This window comes from Ostrea edulis, chromosome 2 (assembly GCF_947568905.1).
Source record: "Ostrea edulis chromosome 2, xbOstEdul1.1, whole genome shotgun sequence".
NCBI lineage: Eukaryota > Metazoa > Mollusca > Bivalvia > Ostreida > Ostreidae > Ostrea > Ostrea edulis.
In genome coordinates this window covers 65993684-66012317 of record NC_079165.1, presented here as the reverse complement: position 1 = coordinate 66012317, position 18634 = coordinate 65993684, and the positions used below count along the sequence as shown (strand labels likewise).

Sequence of the window (18634 nt, the reverse complement as noted above, 5' to 3'; positions counted from 1 at the left end):
AAATGTGATTGATATTTTGAACTTTTCTGTGTAATTGTGGGATACTGTGGGCAATCTTTGTTATTCATCCCTTCCATAATGTTTCACTTGTATCAAGACAGGTGAAGTACTGAAACTTTAGACTTATGCATGCATGTTGGCGCTCAGGGCAGTACTGGTGAGGGGTTTTAATTGTACAAATGTCTGCTGTGACTTGGGACCTCAGTTTAAAGACCTGTGACTCTTACTTCGTTATGATTATGGCAAGATTTGGCAAAGGATCCACGAGCAGTCACTATCTGTTTTGGTGTTTTCAGGCTTGGTGTGCCCTAAATATGTAGAGGGCTTGATCCCACAACCTGCTGGTCACGTAGCGAACGCTTTAACCACTGAGTCACCGTGACCAGTTTGTGGGAAATGGTTCATTGTCTGAAGTCATAGAAACAATTGTAAACAATCAATGTTATGGAAACATTTATGTATATTTGGCAGGCACCAATTCATATATGTTCGTTTATTTGAATTATTCTAAGTCTCTCATGTTTTAGGGTAGATATTAAAGTATGTACTGAATATAGTCCTATAATGAAGGAATAAGAAAAAGATGGCCTATTTTTAGAATATGCAATTGTGCTTAGTATGAAGCTGTTATAACTGTCACCAGAAGATGTCACACTTTAGGAAATTGATATTCTCGTTAATGTCAATCACACTGTCGACAAGGGCCTCCTACAGTTGTCAAGGTTATAGATATTCTAGTGTTGTTTTTGTCATTCACAAAAATGGCATCTCAATGTGATGGTGACAACTGACCATTTATTCAGGAAAGGTTATTCATTCAGAAAGAAAGGTAGTTATTTTACATTGTGTGTTCTTGTGATATAGCCATTACTGTCAAGGCAAAAGTGGAACTTGCTAAAAAAAATATTACAGGTGAAAGATAAAATGCTCAGGTGAAAATCTTGTTACTGGTAAATAAATTGTTTTTCTTCCTTGTGAAGGGAATGTATTTAATTTGTGATAAAGTAATATTATTTGATGTTAATCTCTAAAAGCTACATTTGCCAGACTTGATGTAGTTAGTGCATGACCTATAATGAGTTGATGTTTGAGTAGTTTTTAATGCTGTTTCCTAAAGTGTACATATGCAATAAAGTTACCATGACATGAAGTTGATGGACATTTTGGCGACATGCAAATTGTTAATGTGTTGTTGCATCTGGAAAAGGTGTAAATTGCCTACCTGTAATTCAGCTAGCATTGTATTTTACATCAGATTGACTGGGTTTTGTTGTTGGTTGGCACTGAGATTTTGTCCTTAATTCTGGAGGTCATCCAGTAAAATTAGTCTGGAGGTTACCTAGTGAAATTGATTCATTCTAGGTCCCAGTATAAAGTAGCTAGAACTTTTGCTTCATTGGATATCTATAATGTTTACATTTAACGGTAATCATTCATTTATCATGTGCATATCAGGAGTACTGCAATATGTATGTGATACCCATTTGATTAAGATCAAAATGATAGAAATTAAAATTTCACACTTTTTGGGACATTTGATATTTGAAAGTTGGATTAATTTAAGATAGTCTGTAAGAGTTGTGTCCCTTTAATCACATGTAACATAAGGACAAGCTGTCTCCAAATTCCATTCTCAGCATATTGCATGCCAAAGTCTTTAGGTTTGATGCATTCAGCTTGACTTTAATCCTTTATCCTTAATATATTATAACAATCTAATCACAAAATCATTTAAAGTATCTGCATTTCGAGGGTTAATTGGGATGACCCTGCTAAATACTTGGTTCCATCTATCTAGATGTTCAATCTTTATCTTCTGTTTTGGAAACCTGATCAAAGCAGGAAATGATAGTTGCTTTGTTTGTGTATAAAACTTAAAAGTACTGTTGCCATCTGTGTAGACTTAAAGTTGTACTCCTCCGACATTGTAATCACTCAGGTGCAATGCTGAGCATGGTCTGTGCTGATGTCTCAGCTGCAGTAAATATTGAGCAGATTTACAAATTTAATACAAATTGGATTAGTAATTGTGTACACTATTTGCAAATGAAATTAAATTTTCTGTCTTTTTTAAAGTATTGTTATGTGGATGGATTGGAGTGTCAAATTGTTATTGTGTAATTTGTAAATCGGTCATTTTACCAAATTATTTCTCAATCGGACGAGTTTCTATATTTACTTTGCAATCTAAAGGACATCTCTATATCAATGATTAATATTTATTTTGACCTTTAAACAGTTTATTTTCTGACATAATTAATAATAATTATGTAATATTTGGATGCACTAAAGCTACCGGCATGCTATGCCTTTGATGGCATAAAAGTGAATTATGCGTATATTGTGATATAATTTACAGAAGCAGAAAAAAATCGTGTATGAAGCCACATGGATAGAGCCAAGTTTTTGTGAGCATACCAACAGACAATACTGCAGTATTGTCTTATATATTGTTCTATGGATAATTATTTGTACATCTCTCTCACCGATGGCATGTCATGTCAGCTATTTGGCTGCTTATAAAAAGCACATGTTTGTCCCATTCTGTTGCTGTATAGCATAGCAAATGATGATGCATTAAACATACTAGGTGATACATTTTGTCTATATATCCTTTCATGATTAAAGAACTCGTAAAAATAAATCTTGTAAACTACTACTACAACACTACTAATAAAATTAGCTAATTAAGATTTACATGATAGCTTTAAGGGAGGATGAGCTTTATTTTCTTTAAGCTGGTTTCACCTCCAAGCAGTATAAAATTCCTGACCAACTCATAATCGTTGTTTGAATTGTTTTCCTAGTCATGTTTTGCAAATCCAGTGCCAGTGTATATTAATTAATAGAGATCTAGAATTAATATGAAAACACTACTCATTCACCTTATAAGCATGATTAGTGGGCTTCTGAATTGGAGTAATTATGGTATTTAATTCTGTAACATCTGGATAAAAGTTTCTGTAGGGTAAACAAAATGAATGAATTAACCACCCAAGTTAATCCACAAACACTGACTTAATATAGACGTTATATTAAACTAAAATCCTTTGGAATTATTACAGATAATGAGATTAAATCACAGATTGCATTTATTAGTGTTAAAATATAACACTCAGACTGCCAATAGTATATAGATGATGCTGATAAAAATGATGAAAAGTGGTATGTGATTTATCAAGTGTTAAATCTTTGGCATAACAAACACCAGTGGCACTTCATTTCACCCCCTGAGTTGTTCCCCTTTAAAGCTTGCTTTTCTCACGCTCTTCTTTTCTTATTAACCAAATTACAAAAAAGTGGAGAGAAGGCACATTTTATATTTACACAATATAGTAACCTGGTGACTCACTGGCTGATGAAACTTGCCTTAATTACTAAAACTTGTTAAATAACCAGGCCCCTGGTGAGAGAGAGAGACATCCTGAGATAGGTATGGTAAGGTGCCGTTTGATGCACGGCTCATACTGTCTGCTAATGAAAAAAATATATAATTTCCAATTGCCATTTCCTTCATGTGCTGAGAATTTGTCTTGATTTGTTAAAGTCTGTCTCAGAGGGACAGTATTTAAAACAACCAATGTAATTAAAATCTGACTTCTTAGATCCACTCTGTGTACTCTGTACAGAGTATACAGTGCAGATCTAAGAAATCTGATTTTGTTTAGATTGTTAAAATAACAATTGTCAATACAAATATATTGCAACTGTCAGGATTCAGACATTTTATGCCCATACTATTGAAAATGAAAAAAATAAATGTTGTCCCAATATATTGTTACCTGTATCTGTTGACATGCCTGTATGAGGACTTCTTCATGCAGATATTGAGCTGATATTTAGTGTGTGGTTGCATTTTAATGAGTTACATATCAAGTTTTATTGTACATCCATCATAGATAGGTACTGCACAGTGTGTTTCAGTCCATCTGGCAGCACCTTGTGGGTCAAATAAGGCTAAGATCATCAGCCTTTTGTTTTTTAAGGTCATATGTCAAAGGTCAAGTTCAAAATTACATGGTTATAAATTTTATAGGCACAAAGCAATATAGAAACAGTACTAATCAGGCTAAACTAATCAAACTTGATGCACATATTCAAAACATCTTAAATGTACATCTGTGTCAGTCTGCATGTCTTTCTGTCCGTCTGTCTGCCTGTTAACAAATATTGAACTGGGTTTTTTTTTGGTGCTTCATTAATTGTATTATATTAAAAATGATTCCAGTTTAAGAGTTTTGGCCCTTGAACTTTAAATATTTCAATGGAATTTAGTTTCTTCAGAGTCTAAAAAAACATAAAAATTTCAATGGAATTTAGTTTCTTCAGAGTCAAACAACCTATTCTGTGAATATTTTTCTGATTTTAGAGTGTAGCTCTAAGTGACATAGTAAATTACTAGCTTTTTACTCATTTATTTGGCTACATACAGGGTGCATTTTTGTTGTTCGGACACATTTAGTTGTACTTGTAAATATGTTTAATTTTTTAAATTGTTGGTCACTTAAAATTTTTGTTTATGTTCATGTATTAATTGGTATATGAAGGTTCTTTTTTTAATGCATAATTTATCAGTACATCACATTTAGGACATGTGCATACAGACTTTGACTGCAAGCTTAGAATTTGTTGTTTTATGAGATATGTATGTAATAAAAAAAACTGTTTGGAAGTAAACAGGACATTATCATTCTGATCATGCAGTCAGAGATTTATGATAGGTAATCTAAACAATTGATATGATTGACATAAAGCACATAAATATAAAATGTCTGTGCCCTTATCTTAAACAGATGACTTAATTCATTTGTCATTCTGTGGAATTATCTGGTGATTTGTGTGTCATGAAACATTTTTTGACATAATATTATGCAAATATTGCTGTGTTGGGTTTTATTTATTTTGTTTTTGTTTTGTGTTTTAGATAAAGTATTTTCATATAATTCTTTCACTTTACAATTTTATTTTTTATCTGCTGATCGAATTTCCCACATGCATTTTTTTCTTCTTCATGAAACAAACTATAGACCTCACATGTGTTCCCGCAGTAGGTGAAAGCTTATGAACAGGCTTAATGCTTTTAAGGAACATTACATTACATCTAGTAATTATAGAAAGCCTTTATATCTCAGGCAGGTATATTTTGTAAACATGAATCAGACCTCCCTTCGCAGTGGAACATCTGTTAAGACATACACCGTACAGTAGGTTCTGAGAATCACATGGCATAAGCTGAGCTTTTTCTGACATTGGTCAGTGCCCCAGTGGACTCTGGTGGATGGTGGTATTACAGGGGAGGAAATGTCCCTGCATTTAAGGAATGAAGTGCCGAGAAATGACAGAATGTGGGACTATTGTTGCCAGCTATCTTTTACATGAAGGTTTTACAGAGTTCTGATGATTTCAGAGTTTAAAGTTACTTACTGATATATCTTCATAATTTCTGTGCATTATGGCTTTAGAGGTCTGTGGACAAGCAGTGCAACGAACATGACCAAATGGACAAAGGATAAGTCTGATTTATCTCCTGTTGATGTGTGAAATGATTTAATGACAGAGCAGCATCTGCCATTAATCACTATACAATTCCATGGAGAGGAGGAAAGATAAAAAGGCTCCAAACTGTAAAGCATTGCCTCCCAGAAAAAAATGTCCGCCACAATTTGACTTTGACTTCTTTTCCTCCACTGACTCTAGCACTGACTGGGAGGTAAGCACTCATTTGTGGATCCCCTGCATTATACCCATTCAACTTCTTCCTCCCCACCTTAACCATCAACAAGTATCACTGGCCATTAATTGATTTTAGCAAGCAATAACACTAGAATAAGATGTTTTGTAGTAATTAAAAGTGCATGATAATCTGTTCTGCGTACCATTTTTATTAACAGTGTAACAGAGAATATGATACAATGTGGCATTAATTAACATTTTTATTAAGAAGTAAGTTTCATTTTGAAAATACATGAAGGTATGCACTGCGACACTTCATGCTGACATACTTCATTAAGCTTGTTCGCGCTTCATGTATTGTATGCCGGAGTGAAGTGTCGCAGTTCATACCTTCATGTATTTTCAAAATTTATCGTTACATTTACTTTCATTTATGTTGGAATTACCAGCCATTAAAATAGACAAACTACATGTATATATTTATCAAGATTCTACACGCATTGTTCACAACTGCAGCGCATTCATGAGGAAATGGCTCGTAATCATTACAATTTGAAAAAGTATCTAGGACAAAAACATATGAAATGTAAATATAAGAAGTATCATTTCAATTGCACATTCATAGACTTTTAAATAATGAAAACTTTTTTTATTATGTTTAAATTGCATCATAATTTGATTTTAAGAAAGGCCACAAGATAATGTTATTGGATTCTTTTGCAAAACATATTTTTCATGACTGGTTGGAATGTTACTATGAAAAGGCTGTAAGAGGTACCTTTCATTTCTTGTAATATCAGTAATTATCAGTAATCAGTAATTATCACCAGGTGTTTCTTGGAATAAATATAAAATCCATGAGTTCTTCAGTTTGGATTTTGGAGTCAACATGTCAACACCTTCTACCACTTTGAGTTTTTTTTAACCTTAAAAAGTCAGTATCATTAGTGCAAATGATTTCTGAAAGCAAAATAAAAATATGTCTCAAATAATACTAAGATAACTGCAACAGGAAGGGAGAAAATGCAACAGACCAGACTGGGATTCGAACCTGGGCCCCCTGAATCTCTAGTCAGGTGCTCTACCAACTGAACTGTCTGGCCACCAATGATCGCACCCGTCTGACTGATACATAACCAATATAGGTCACACCATTCCAGGAATTTAAAGTAGAAGTCACAATTATGAAAGAATATATTTATATAGGGATCAGTATTCCTGAAGCAGAGGCGGGTCACTTTGATTTATTCATAGATGGTTGCTTTATGTTGCAAATAGTAACGTCGTATGTGACGTTTCTGACATTTTCTAAAATCATTTTCACCTCCTCTATATGAAGAGTTCTAATGTATGATTTCTGAAATAATTCAATTTTATTTTATTAATATTCCCATATTCCGTATATTGATCTGGTTAGTTCAGTGGTTAGATCGCCTAACTAGTAATGTAAGGGTTCTGGTTTCGATCCATGATTGATCTAAAGATTTTCTCCCCTTCTTTGTGACAGTAACTTATATATACATATATATACAACCTTCTGTAATACATGAGAGCGAATTTTACATTTGTACTTGCCACAACCATGAAATATTAAAATATGCTACATGTAACTCTATATTTTGTTCACATAAGGTAGGATGCAAGTGAATTTTACCCATGAAATGTCACAAAAATTTATTTTGATACTTATGTCCTTGTAAAGAATTTGGTAAATAATTTTTCACACTCCGGTTTATTTTGAACTGTGTATTATATTTATATTCAAATGGTTAGCTTTGAGTTATGCATCTTGTGTTTATACTAGCAAGCTGCTACGCTCAAACTTTGTCTGATTCTTTGCATACATAAGGTTTGCAAAGTTTGAGCGTAGCAGTGGGAAAGCAATTTTTTTATCATAAATTTGTATTATAACTGTATACAAGTTACTATCCATGAGAACTTTATTTTCACTTTGAGGGGATTTCACGTGATTAATGCTTAATAGATAAAGTTTATGCAGATAAAATATATGACAATCTTTCATGCAAAGCAGCCTTTATGCAGATATTATGAAACACCCTTTTATAGATGAAAACTTTTTCAGCTAAGTGCTCAGATGTTGTTGTTTTTTTGATCACCCAACACCCAATACTCAAGCAAGGTGAGGGAGTTTGTCCACACCCTCTCATTTCTTTCTGTGAATTTTTTAGGATAAATAACTAAGGTGTCCCAAAGTGCAGTGAAAATTGTTTCATCTTGAAATCTGATTCTTGTAGATTTAGTGTGCATGTGATTTAGAAATAGAGGGCAGTCTAATGCTTTCTTATTTTACCAGAGTTTATGCTTTTGATGTAGCGATGACTTGATAAAGGGGATTGGAAGGTTCATGGTTACATGAAACAGTTTTGAATATTGGAGTATTGAAGTTGGCCCTTAATTGTGTAGAAAGATTATCTGTAGAAATTTCTCTACCATGTTACACTTAATATAAGGTGAAGAATTCTGATAAATGTCTGCTAGATTAGGAAATAGGTGTTTAATTTTGCATTTCAAGCAGAGGTGGATAAGATGGGACAAGATAGCAATGATTTGGATGTCTGTTCAAGCTGATTTTCATGATACATTTTCCAGATTAGTAAAAAATATCCTAATGCCAGTTACATAAGTCGGGATATAAAGTGTTATGTAAGAATGTCTTGAAGGTCAATCATCTACTGTACATATGAAATATGACCGACTCTAATATTTGGGTACTCATTCATTTATATTCATATATATATACATGTTATCTAAATAACATGTTACAATTTAGTAACATCTAATATGTTACTAAATCTCTGTCTGTCTCTCTCTCTCTCTCTGTCTCTCTCTCTCTCTCTCTCTCTCTCTCTCTCTCTCTCTCTCTCATCTATCTATCTGTATATACTGTAAATGGGGAAATGATTGCGGTGGTTTTAGTTGTGCTATGTTCGTGGTTGAGGATTTTTCCACGAAATTAAAACAACCGCAATCATTTTGCTAGTGTGACACAATACGTTTTGAACAGTTATAAAATTTGAATTCTGCGAAAATAAAACCACTGCAATTACCGGTAGACCAATATGAAAAACCGTGAACTTTTAGCATCGCGAAATTAAAACCGCTTACAGTATATATACACACGTGTATATATAGTTCAGGTGATACATGTATTACATAATCATCTCCAGTGGTAGCATTTTCACCACTCATTAGCTGTTAGTATTTCCTCGAGATGATGATGCTCAACATATGACGACCAATGCAGGTTATACCGCGTAGGGATTGAGATGTACATAGACATTGAATTGAGGAATCTGACTGAGGCATATGTAGTCACTGAACACTTTTGTTATGTATGGTTTTGCTTGAAGAACAGAGTTTATTAGAAAAAATGTTCACTATGTCAAAAATATGTAGTATTTCTTTATGTTGACTTCTATCAACAGATTCTCAAAGGAAATCTTCCAACATTTTGAATATAAAGAACTCTTGAAACACTCTTTCTGTCAAAAGGTCATCTCATATCAGCGTACAAACAAACACTCTAACATGGTCGTGACTGAATCAAACAAATGTCTGCTGGCTTTTTGCACCTTGTGTGTAGATTTTTTGCAGCAGATTTGCTTAGATAAATATACTCAGCAATGATCACCTTCATGCCTCTAATTCTTGGCAGCATGTCCACAGACGTGTTGGAGATTTGATTCTCAAAGAGAGCCATGTTAGATCGGCTGCCAATAAATACCATCTCCTGTTTCTGTTATTGCATATCTTCGAAATAAAACTTGCATTAGCAATTTTATGTGAAGGACATTGTGATTGTGAAAATGTTCAGAAAACTGGGTTTCTTGTACCTACACGAGTGAGACAAAATGTGTAGGTTCTTGGGTACTTGTTCATCATGTTAAGTGTGCAGAAGAATATTTTATCATAAATGCTATGAAAAAGTCAATATTTAGACTATTATTTCAAGTACTCATTTTAAAAGTTGGATGCATTTGTGTATATATTTATAACATAAAAGATGTTCTTTTACTCTCTGTAGTGTGTAAAGTTTGACTGTATGTAGTTGTGCAATAGCAAAAACATATTTTTTGGATTATAATTACAGTAAAATCCAATTAAACCAACAAAATTTTTATCAGATTACACATGATGTCAGATTGAATAGGAAAGAAGACAATCGAGAATGAAAATCAAGTCAAAATGGACAGTAATAAAGATTATATAGGTATCATATTAGACAATTTCAAATGTAGTAAGACTTTATATAATTATTAGGACTTAAATAGAACAGACCTGATTGTTAATTACAATGTTGTAGGATGTACTGGAGAAAAAAATTGAAGATCTGAGTCGACAGCTGACCTATGAGAAACAACAGCACAGAAAGGAGAAGCAACAGGTTGCTAAGTTGCAGCGAGAGCTAACCCGGGCCAAAAGTGATAGCCAGAAAATTTTCTCAGTAAGTTTCAGTCCATGCATGACTAAAAATGGTTGGAATGCAATCTGTTGCTGTCAAAGATAGGCACAGTTGGTCTCATTGACAAAGAAAGACAACTCTGGTAGTCTTCAATGTAGCTTTAAATCAGAGTGCTATTATCTGTATTTATGAAAGAAGTAGCATCATTCCTTCGATCAAAAGATGTCATATTGGACTAAAACCTTTTTTTAAAAAGAATTTACAAAACAAAAAGCTGAAAAAACTTTCAAACAATCTAAAATTAATAAGGTGTGGCACAAACATAAAAACTGTGGAAGAATTACCATTTTTCTATCCCTGGAGCTATTCATTGGACCCAAGTGAAGTAATAAAACAAGCAGCTGTTTATTTTTCCCTTTAATTTATAGGGTATTGATCTTTCCCAGGGGCAAGACTATATGGGTTTTGCATGTCCTCCCCATCATCAATGCCTGATTGCATCTTCATAGGGTCCTAAACAGATATTCTGACGATTTCAATTACTCACATTCACCAAATGGTTTTCTAGTATCTCAAAGCATAATGATGTTTTATAGGAATATAAGGCAATTTTGTCTAATGAGCTTATTGTGGTAGAAGTATTAATGATGGCATTTCTTATTGTTAAATGTAGAAAAAGTCCACTGTCACCTGTTCATCAGACTGATCAATGAAAATAAATACAAATTGTCCATAATGCTTTCTTATTCTTACAAACTCTATTTGTCATTGATGTTCCATTTTCAATGCATTAATTCAATTTTTCTCTTGAGGTATCTAGCATGAAAATGACTATTACAAGCTTTTTTAAGTACTGAGTATTGAAAGATACACATTTGTATATACAATGTGAATGGGCACAGAACTTGATGCAACAGATTTTAAATTGCAATTGAATATTCTTTTTTGGCTGATCACACTGCATTTAATTGAACTTTTGTCCCCAGCTAATGTGACATGTGTCCTTTCGACCCCATTCTGTTTTCATGCAAACATATGGTGCCTGGATCAGCTACTTTTCTCAGCCATACATTGAGGGGCTCACTTACAGATTGCTTTGCTGAGCAAGGTCACTTTCTCTCATGGTGGTCACTAGTATTTTTGTTATGTGTGTGTGGTGTAGGAATTGTGTTTTTCATGGTGCTCTGTTAAAAGGGTAGACAATTTGTACCTGCCAGGGAAAATAACAGGCTTAGTATAAGTACAATTAGTCTTAATCAAAAACAGAGACAGGTGCTGCCATGAAATTGTATTGTACCTCAAAACAATCCTTTCCAATGAACAGGTTTGGGGCATTATTGACCAAGGAGACAGATTATATTACATGTATATCGTGAATGTCATATGATTACGAATGCATTCAATAACATGTATTCAAAAACACAAGAAACACAAAGGTATGTTTGGTTCACAAAATGTTTTTAAACAGGTGAATCCAAGATTTCACCTACTTGGTTTAATGGTTTCTGAAAAGGCCCCAGGGAAAGGTTACAGGCAGTTGTGAAAAGTGATACTCATTAGATTTTAATTAAGATTCCATTAATTGATTATTGAATTCCTAGATTATTTAATCTGATTCAGCTTATCACCCCCCTTCTGCTGAAATTGAAAGAGACTTGCTCTAAGTATTTGTTTGCTAGTCTGAAAAGAGATTTATTTCTGTCCGTAAACTGATACATTGTATTGATCCTGTATCAGACAAACTTTGGTCTTTTTAAATCAGGTTCTTAAAAGGGTCTCTTTACTTATTTATTTTTCCATAGGGGCAAAAATTTAGTGTATCACAAGAAAGTGTGTTTTCAAATTCCTAAATAGAGAAAAAATTAATGTTGTTAAACTGAAAATAAAGAGGGAAGGCTAAAGAAAATATTTTCATTGTTATTATTTCTCATTATGAGAGGATTTTCTTCATAAAAATCATGTTTATTACTTTTGATAGGGTCCAGTTAGATGGACGGGCTTTAAATTGGCCCGGATTAGCAACAATGCAGCCAATGCTTTTTATGTGCACATCAATCTCCTTCATAGAGGGAAGCATATCAGTTTTTGTTTGAAATAATGTATAAATTGTTTATGTAGAATTAACACAGGGCCCTCCTGCAGGTTTTTGGACACTCTTTGAACTTGCAGGATCAACATGCCATACAATTCTACTTCAGGAATGCTCCCAGTTTCTGTATGCAATATGAGAAGAGAAAATTTTCCTTGTTGACATAATAACAGTTAGCCTTGAGGGATAGCAAGTCCTTGAGCTATTGTGAAGTAAAACTTGTGCTCAGATAAAGTGCATATGGTTTTCAATTCACTGCATTTTGGATTATTGGATCTGTTTGTGTAATGAGCAATACCTGGTAGGTGATTGTTGATATGCTTTGGAATGAAATAACTATAGCAATATGAATAATTAGGGATATATTTTTATTGACATACTTAATTTACTACAGCTCGTAGAAAAAGAAACGCTGAAACAGATGGTAAATTTACAAAAAGTTTCAATCAGAGTCTAAATCTCTGAGCCAACATTAAATCATGGACGATAATGAATCCTCTTCGGAGTGCCATCTTCTACCCTCTGATGTGAAAGGTGTCTGGGGATTTTGTCAGCTTTCTTGTTTATATTTAATTACTTTTTCATGTAGATTTTGCCATCAAAATTCCTTTCACGATTTTTACAGCAGAGGGTCTATATTAGTTTCTGGTTTATAATGTGCAGGGCAAAAATATGATAGCTTGTGTCAAAGAAAATTAATTTATAGTTGTTTGTAGGTGGATGATGCACTTTAAAACCACAAGGAGCTCCTCATTGTAGTAATTAATTAGAAAGGAGCCCTTTTACAGGATCTAATGACACTGAATGAAAAAAAAAGGATATACAGTATTCTCTATCAGATGATAGCTCATTTCTGGGGTTTTGTTGTTGTTGTTTTTTTTGGGGGGGGGGGGGGAGAGAGAAAACATACTTATTATCTTGATGTTTATTTAATTTTTGAACTTACTGGTTTTGCCTGGACCCTGGGACCCAGTGTGCTTGCAGATACAGATGTTATGGAGTCATCCTTTATCACAGAAATGTGCTGCTGGAGAGAGAGCAATGATATTTTCTCCTTTTGATGTTCTCCATATGATCAATTTTGGCAGAGAAGGGTGCTTCACCCTGATTAGGCTGCCCTTCCAGAAACAGATAAGTTTGGCTGCAATGACCAGCAATCACAGCCTGTAGTGGTCGTGCTGTGGGGTCTACCTTTTATGCAAGAATGTCATTATTTTTTCAAGAAGTAAGAATGATTTCTTTCAGCATTGCTTCTTTCATGAAAATGCTGATATGATAAGCTTGGAGGTAGGTGGGTAACTTAAGGTACTTGGATTGTTTAAAAGTCTGGTAGTTTGGCAAAGAGGTTGCATCTTTTATTGATAATGCAAAGGTAGATACTTAATTCATGATATTTCTGTCTTCCATAGCTTACACATGACCTTGCAACAAGTTGGAAGTTTTAAAGAGAGGCAACTATGTATATAATGAGGCTGTAAAACAAAAGCAAGGAACATGGACATGTATATGCAATGCTTGTAAAACCAACTCTAGGGTAATGAAAAGAATAACATGGGGAAAAGATGCCAGTTTGAGTGTAGTTAATGGCCAATCAGAGATTCTGAGGCATACCTGGGATGGCTGAGACAGTGGTCTCACTGTTTGGAGGATCTAAATAGGGGAATTCTCTCAGCACTTGTCCTGGACAGATAAGCCAGTGGGATCAGGGCAGATATCTGTGGAATTTGGACAGGAATTAACTCACTCCACCCACTGTTAATTGAGTGGTCACTTGTTCCATGGTAATTGCTAGAAACTTACTTTTTCTGCTGAGGGTGAAGAGTACATCAGAATCCCTGGTCATCATTGGCCCATTTCATTGCCTACTCTTTCTGACATTCTCTTTGTTTATATGACTCAGATGTGTAATAATGTTGATGTTTATGTCAAATCACTTGCCAAACCAAATTTTTTTTTAATTTAAGTTCATAAGAAAGGGCTAAATCAGGAAATCAACATGTATTCTGACATAGAAAACTTGTTTTTCTTCTGCACTTTGACTGCATGTATCGGATTTGTTTGTATTTCTGTTGTAATTCATGCATGCAGGGATGCATTGTTGCTTTACATTGGAGGCCATGCCAAGTTTGTTCTTAATCATACGTAAATGATTTTTATAAATTTGTAGTGCAACCAATGTCTCTGGCTATCAAATTAGTCAAGTAAAAAAAAAAAAGATTAATTATATTTCTGTCAGTGATTGGTGAAAAGGGTTGGTCAGACATAAGGACTAGGTACAATTTGCCTTTTGACACCTGCCTATTGTAACCTTCACCCTAGGGATTGTCCCCACACCTGTGGTCCATCCGGCTTCTGGGTCACTTCCCGTTAACGCCTCTGTCCAATGCTTCATTGATGAAACATTTGTTCAGGACAATTATCATTACTATAACAAGCCCAAAGCTTGTAGGACACAGGAATTCCATTAACTATCATTTTTCTCTTCCTTCCGGCGGGTTCATGGTAATACCAACTCGTTGTTCTCTACAAGGATTAAGTGATGTCTACAGCATTATATCATATAGTTTTGGTATACAGTGGACATTGGAACATGTGTATATATTTTCTTGGTGGTCATATTGATTCAGTGTAAAAGTCCGCGTAATAGATCATTAGGTAGGTCTCTCTGTAAAGTGACACAATATAACTTTGATTACCCGGTGTATTCTAAGCAGTATGATTAATTTGTCCTGAATTATCATCATCTTTCTGAGAGCCAGTTTGTGAGATGTGGATAGAGCTGAGAGAAATTGGTGAAATGATTGGATTTCTGATTATCTTGGTATCGTCATGTGATGAGTACCCAATCTCTGCTCTCTCTCTATGTGGAATTTTCTCTGCATTCCTGCTGATGGGTGATGAAATCCTAAATGATTCCTCCAGGTAGCAATAACACTGCAGGGTAATATTTTTATTTAAGTATTCAATTTACAGGTTTGTCAGCAGTTTGTAGAAATTTTATTGCCGTTAAAGTACCCATTTGACTTTTTTTGGAGTAATGTTCTGAATAATTATGTTCGTTTGTGAAAATTATTTTATGGAGATTTTGTGATCTTAACGAGAGGAAGTAGTATCATTTTGAGGAGGAAGCTTTCATTTGAGGAAGCCAAAAGGCAATTTTCCCCAGTTTTGCATAATCAATAAGCTGAAGAGTTCTACCCAGCAAGGTCTTTGTCAACATGCGACAAGAGTCACTCATGTGCGATAAGGGTCAACTTTCATCCTAGGCAGGGAGAATGCACCCAGCATGTAGGCAATCGATAATGCATGGATGAACTACTAGCTGCTAAATTTTTGTGTTTTAAGCCTTTGGGAATAATATTTTTTATGATTCATAATAGTAAATATCAACACATATTTTTTGTTTGGAAAACCTAAACCATCTGTCACATTAAGCATTCTTTTGGGGTATGCATTTCATATGTTTGATTGATTACTCTCAACAGTTTTCAAATATTTAAGTAATTCTTTGTCATTAGAATTTCCTCTGAAATTTTTTAGGGATGAGATTATTTGTGCAGTATTACTATGGAACAGATCGAGTTGTAATTCTATATCTAAACATGCCAGTGATTCAAACAAGCTGTGTTTCACATCTGTCAGACTCTTGACAAGGGACACATTTACTGCAAGATGGATTAATTTCTACATTGCTACTGTCTCAGCAACCATGTGCTTGCTGTGTTTTGCATGAGGGGAAACCGATTGTGCAGGAGAGAATATAGCCTGAGGAGAGAACAAAAGAACTGAAGCTGAGCAGGTTTTTATGGCGGGTAATAAACTTGTCCTAAGTGACCAATGGACAGTGTAATTGATTCTAGCCTGGAGTGTTGGAGAAAAAAGGCACTTGGTGTAAAGTGATTGCATTTTGTTAATTGTTAAGTTAATGGGGCTTGTTATGATAAGCTTCCACAGTTAATGATGCTATTTGTCTTAAATCGGTCCAGACGAGCTTTTCCAGATCCAAGGCAAATTGATTTGATTTTTAGGAGTGATCTTAAATTTCAAGTAAATGCTGTAAATGACATTTGTTGAACATTTGGAGAAATGGATTAATAATTAAAGATAGTAACCATTGTGTAATTACAAGGCAAACTGATGACATGAATCTTGTGACCGGTTTTTTGGGAATTAGATATTATGCAATATTTTATGGATTGTGAAATCAGATAATTGACATAAAAGGTAAGGCTGTTTTCATGAAAAGAAACACTAAAATGTTTTATTTCATACAAAGTACACATTTTTACAATGTGCAGACTGAATGGGAGTCATTTGTTATGAAGAATGTTAGATAATGAATTCAGGGTAGTGCATGTGATGTTTGAAGATGCCTTCAAAGTCAACAATGATTCATTTTCAGCGATAATTAATCCTGATGTGATTAAAAAGGCAAGAAATTTCATATCAATAGATTTGTCAAAATTGTCTTTGTTCTTTTAATTTTTTTATAAAGATTTTGTAAGATCGTGCAGCATGAAAGCATAAAACGCTGATTATGCTGTCCATTTTTTTAATATGGAGATGGACAAGCCTTTTTGACAGCTCTGACAGTCCTGCTAATGGCATATCTTATGCCAGTTAATTAGAAGGTATCGACTGTCTTATGCAAAGTGTTGGAACGGCATGGAATAGGCTTGGCCATCACGAAAGACTTTGGGTGACTATGACCTGACTTCTGACATCAATATCTGTTACAAACATCTTACAGACAAGATAACCTGTCAGTTTCTGACAATTCAATTCTTGTAATGACTTTCTGAAATACGTGTGTCAGCTGATGGGAAACTGTGCTAACCTTTGGAACAATGTTATATAGAGATTTTTCCAAGATGACTAGATGTTCCAAGCAGGAAACAATATTATGTACATAAAAGTTATATACATAACATTTTGGTAATTTCTTACACTTCTTATTTCCCATATTTTGTATATGAAGCTGTTTTATGTGGAGAATTAGTGGTAATGTGTTTTGAGGCATTAGAGAAACTTAAGATATTTTGAACTGAACTAGCAGACTCTGGCATTGTTGGTCTTTTCCCATGGTATTCATTGCAGAATTAGGTGCTCTGTTTCAATGTGTGTATTCATATCTTTATTTTTTTATTTTAAAGAGATAATCATAGTGTGCATTGACTTTATTTCTCAGAATTGCAAAGAATTGTAAACTAGTTGACAGCTCAAGATTTAATGCCTTTCACTGGCAATTTACTGGTTCTTTTATTAAAAACTGACAGTTAAATCAGGTCATAGAAACATAAATGCTGGGAAATTGAAATCTTTTGTTATACTGATTGTGCATAGTAAATTAAGGAGATCCTACAGATACAAATGATAAATATGGCTTGTATATTTTAATAGTCATTTTGAGTCAGTTTGTGTAAAGTTCTGTAACTATTAATAGAATTTTAGAAATGATCTGCAGATTGTTTCTCTCATAACCATCAAAGAAAATGTGTAATTCAGCGGAAGTTCCACCAGTCTTTGGATTAGTGTTAATCACCTGAAAACCATGTCTTTACAGTGTGATGGAAAGGAGATAAATTTTCCAGAAACTCTTATATCATTAATTAAAAAAAGACCACTTGAAAGACCTTAGTCTATTAGATTAAGATAAGTTAATGGGGAGAGTGATGAATGCCTCCCCCACGGTATCTGTAGCATAAAGCCCTGGGGTATGGAGAGGGGGAGCTTTTACAATGAAAACCATGAGATAACACATTCACTGCTAATTACAACAGAGCTTAATTAAAGTGAGATTTCTCCAGGCCACATTAAAGCATAGTTGATGATGCAGGTAGGGGATGAATCATCACCTCAGATTATGCTCCATACCCAATTCTCCTTCAAACTACATCAGGCCAGGCAAAGGTTGTAATGTGTTTCTGATGTAACAGGCCTATAGGTGATTAGTTTTTTGTTCTTTTTCCCCGTAAGAATTTTATTAATGGAATTTCTAACTTTTGATGAGGTCAAAACAATGCACACAAGTATGTACATACATTATTATTATTCATGAAAGACTTCATTGGAACCGATTGTTGTTGTAGAAAAGTAATTAGAATTCAAGGGAAAATGTGCATATATTTCCCCAAGTTGTATTACATAATCATTGTTTTTTTGCCTCTGTCGATGCTTTGAATTTTCCCCTAATATCTAAACTGCAATTTGCTGACGTGAAGCTGGCATTATGATTCTCTGTATCAGTATAGACTGCTAGTGTAACACACATGACAATATTCCTGGCCTGATAGCGCGTGACAAAGGGGACTTGGGCTTTGATGCATATCCAGATAATAGCTACCTGGTGAATCATTCCCAGCAGCAGACACTGTTTGCTTTTATCTCCATCTTCATGCGATTTCAAATCCAACAGATGAAATTTAATAATAAATTGATTTGTGTCCAAC

At 34.3% G+C, this 18634-nt stretch overlaps 1 protein-coding gene across 10 annotated transcripts in view; it reads left to right on the top strand.

Annotated features, from left to right (window-relative positions):
* LOC125680525 (serine-rich adhesin for platelets-like) overlaps positions 1 to 18634 on the top strand; it is a 49175-nt gene that overhangs the window by 13391 nt on the left and 17150 nt on the right. For 5 of the 10 annotated variants that reach the window (XM_056156938.1, XM_048920190.2, XM_056156936.1 and 2 more), the window contains exons 1-2: positions 4815 to 5710; positions 9998 to 10138. In XM_056156938.1, the coding sequence (XP_056012913.1) occupies positions 5591 to 5710; positions 9998 to 10138 (261 nt within the window). In that variant the 5' untranslated portion in view covers positions 4815 to 5590. Of the gene's footprint in view, positions 1 to 4814; positions 5711 to 9794; positions 9905 to 9997; positions 10139 to 15615; positions 16410 to 18634 lie in introns of those variants that run through there. The other 5 variants (XM_048920191.2, XM_056156937.1, XM_056156939.1 and 2 more) reach the window with 4 other exon arrangements.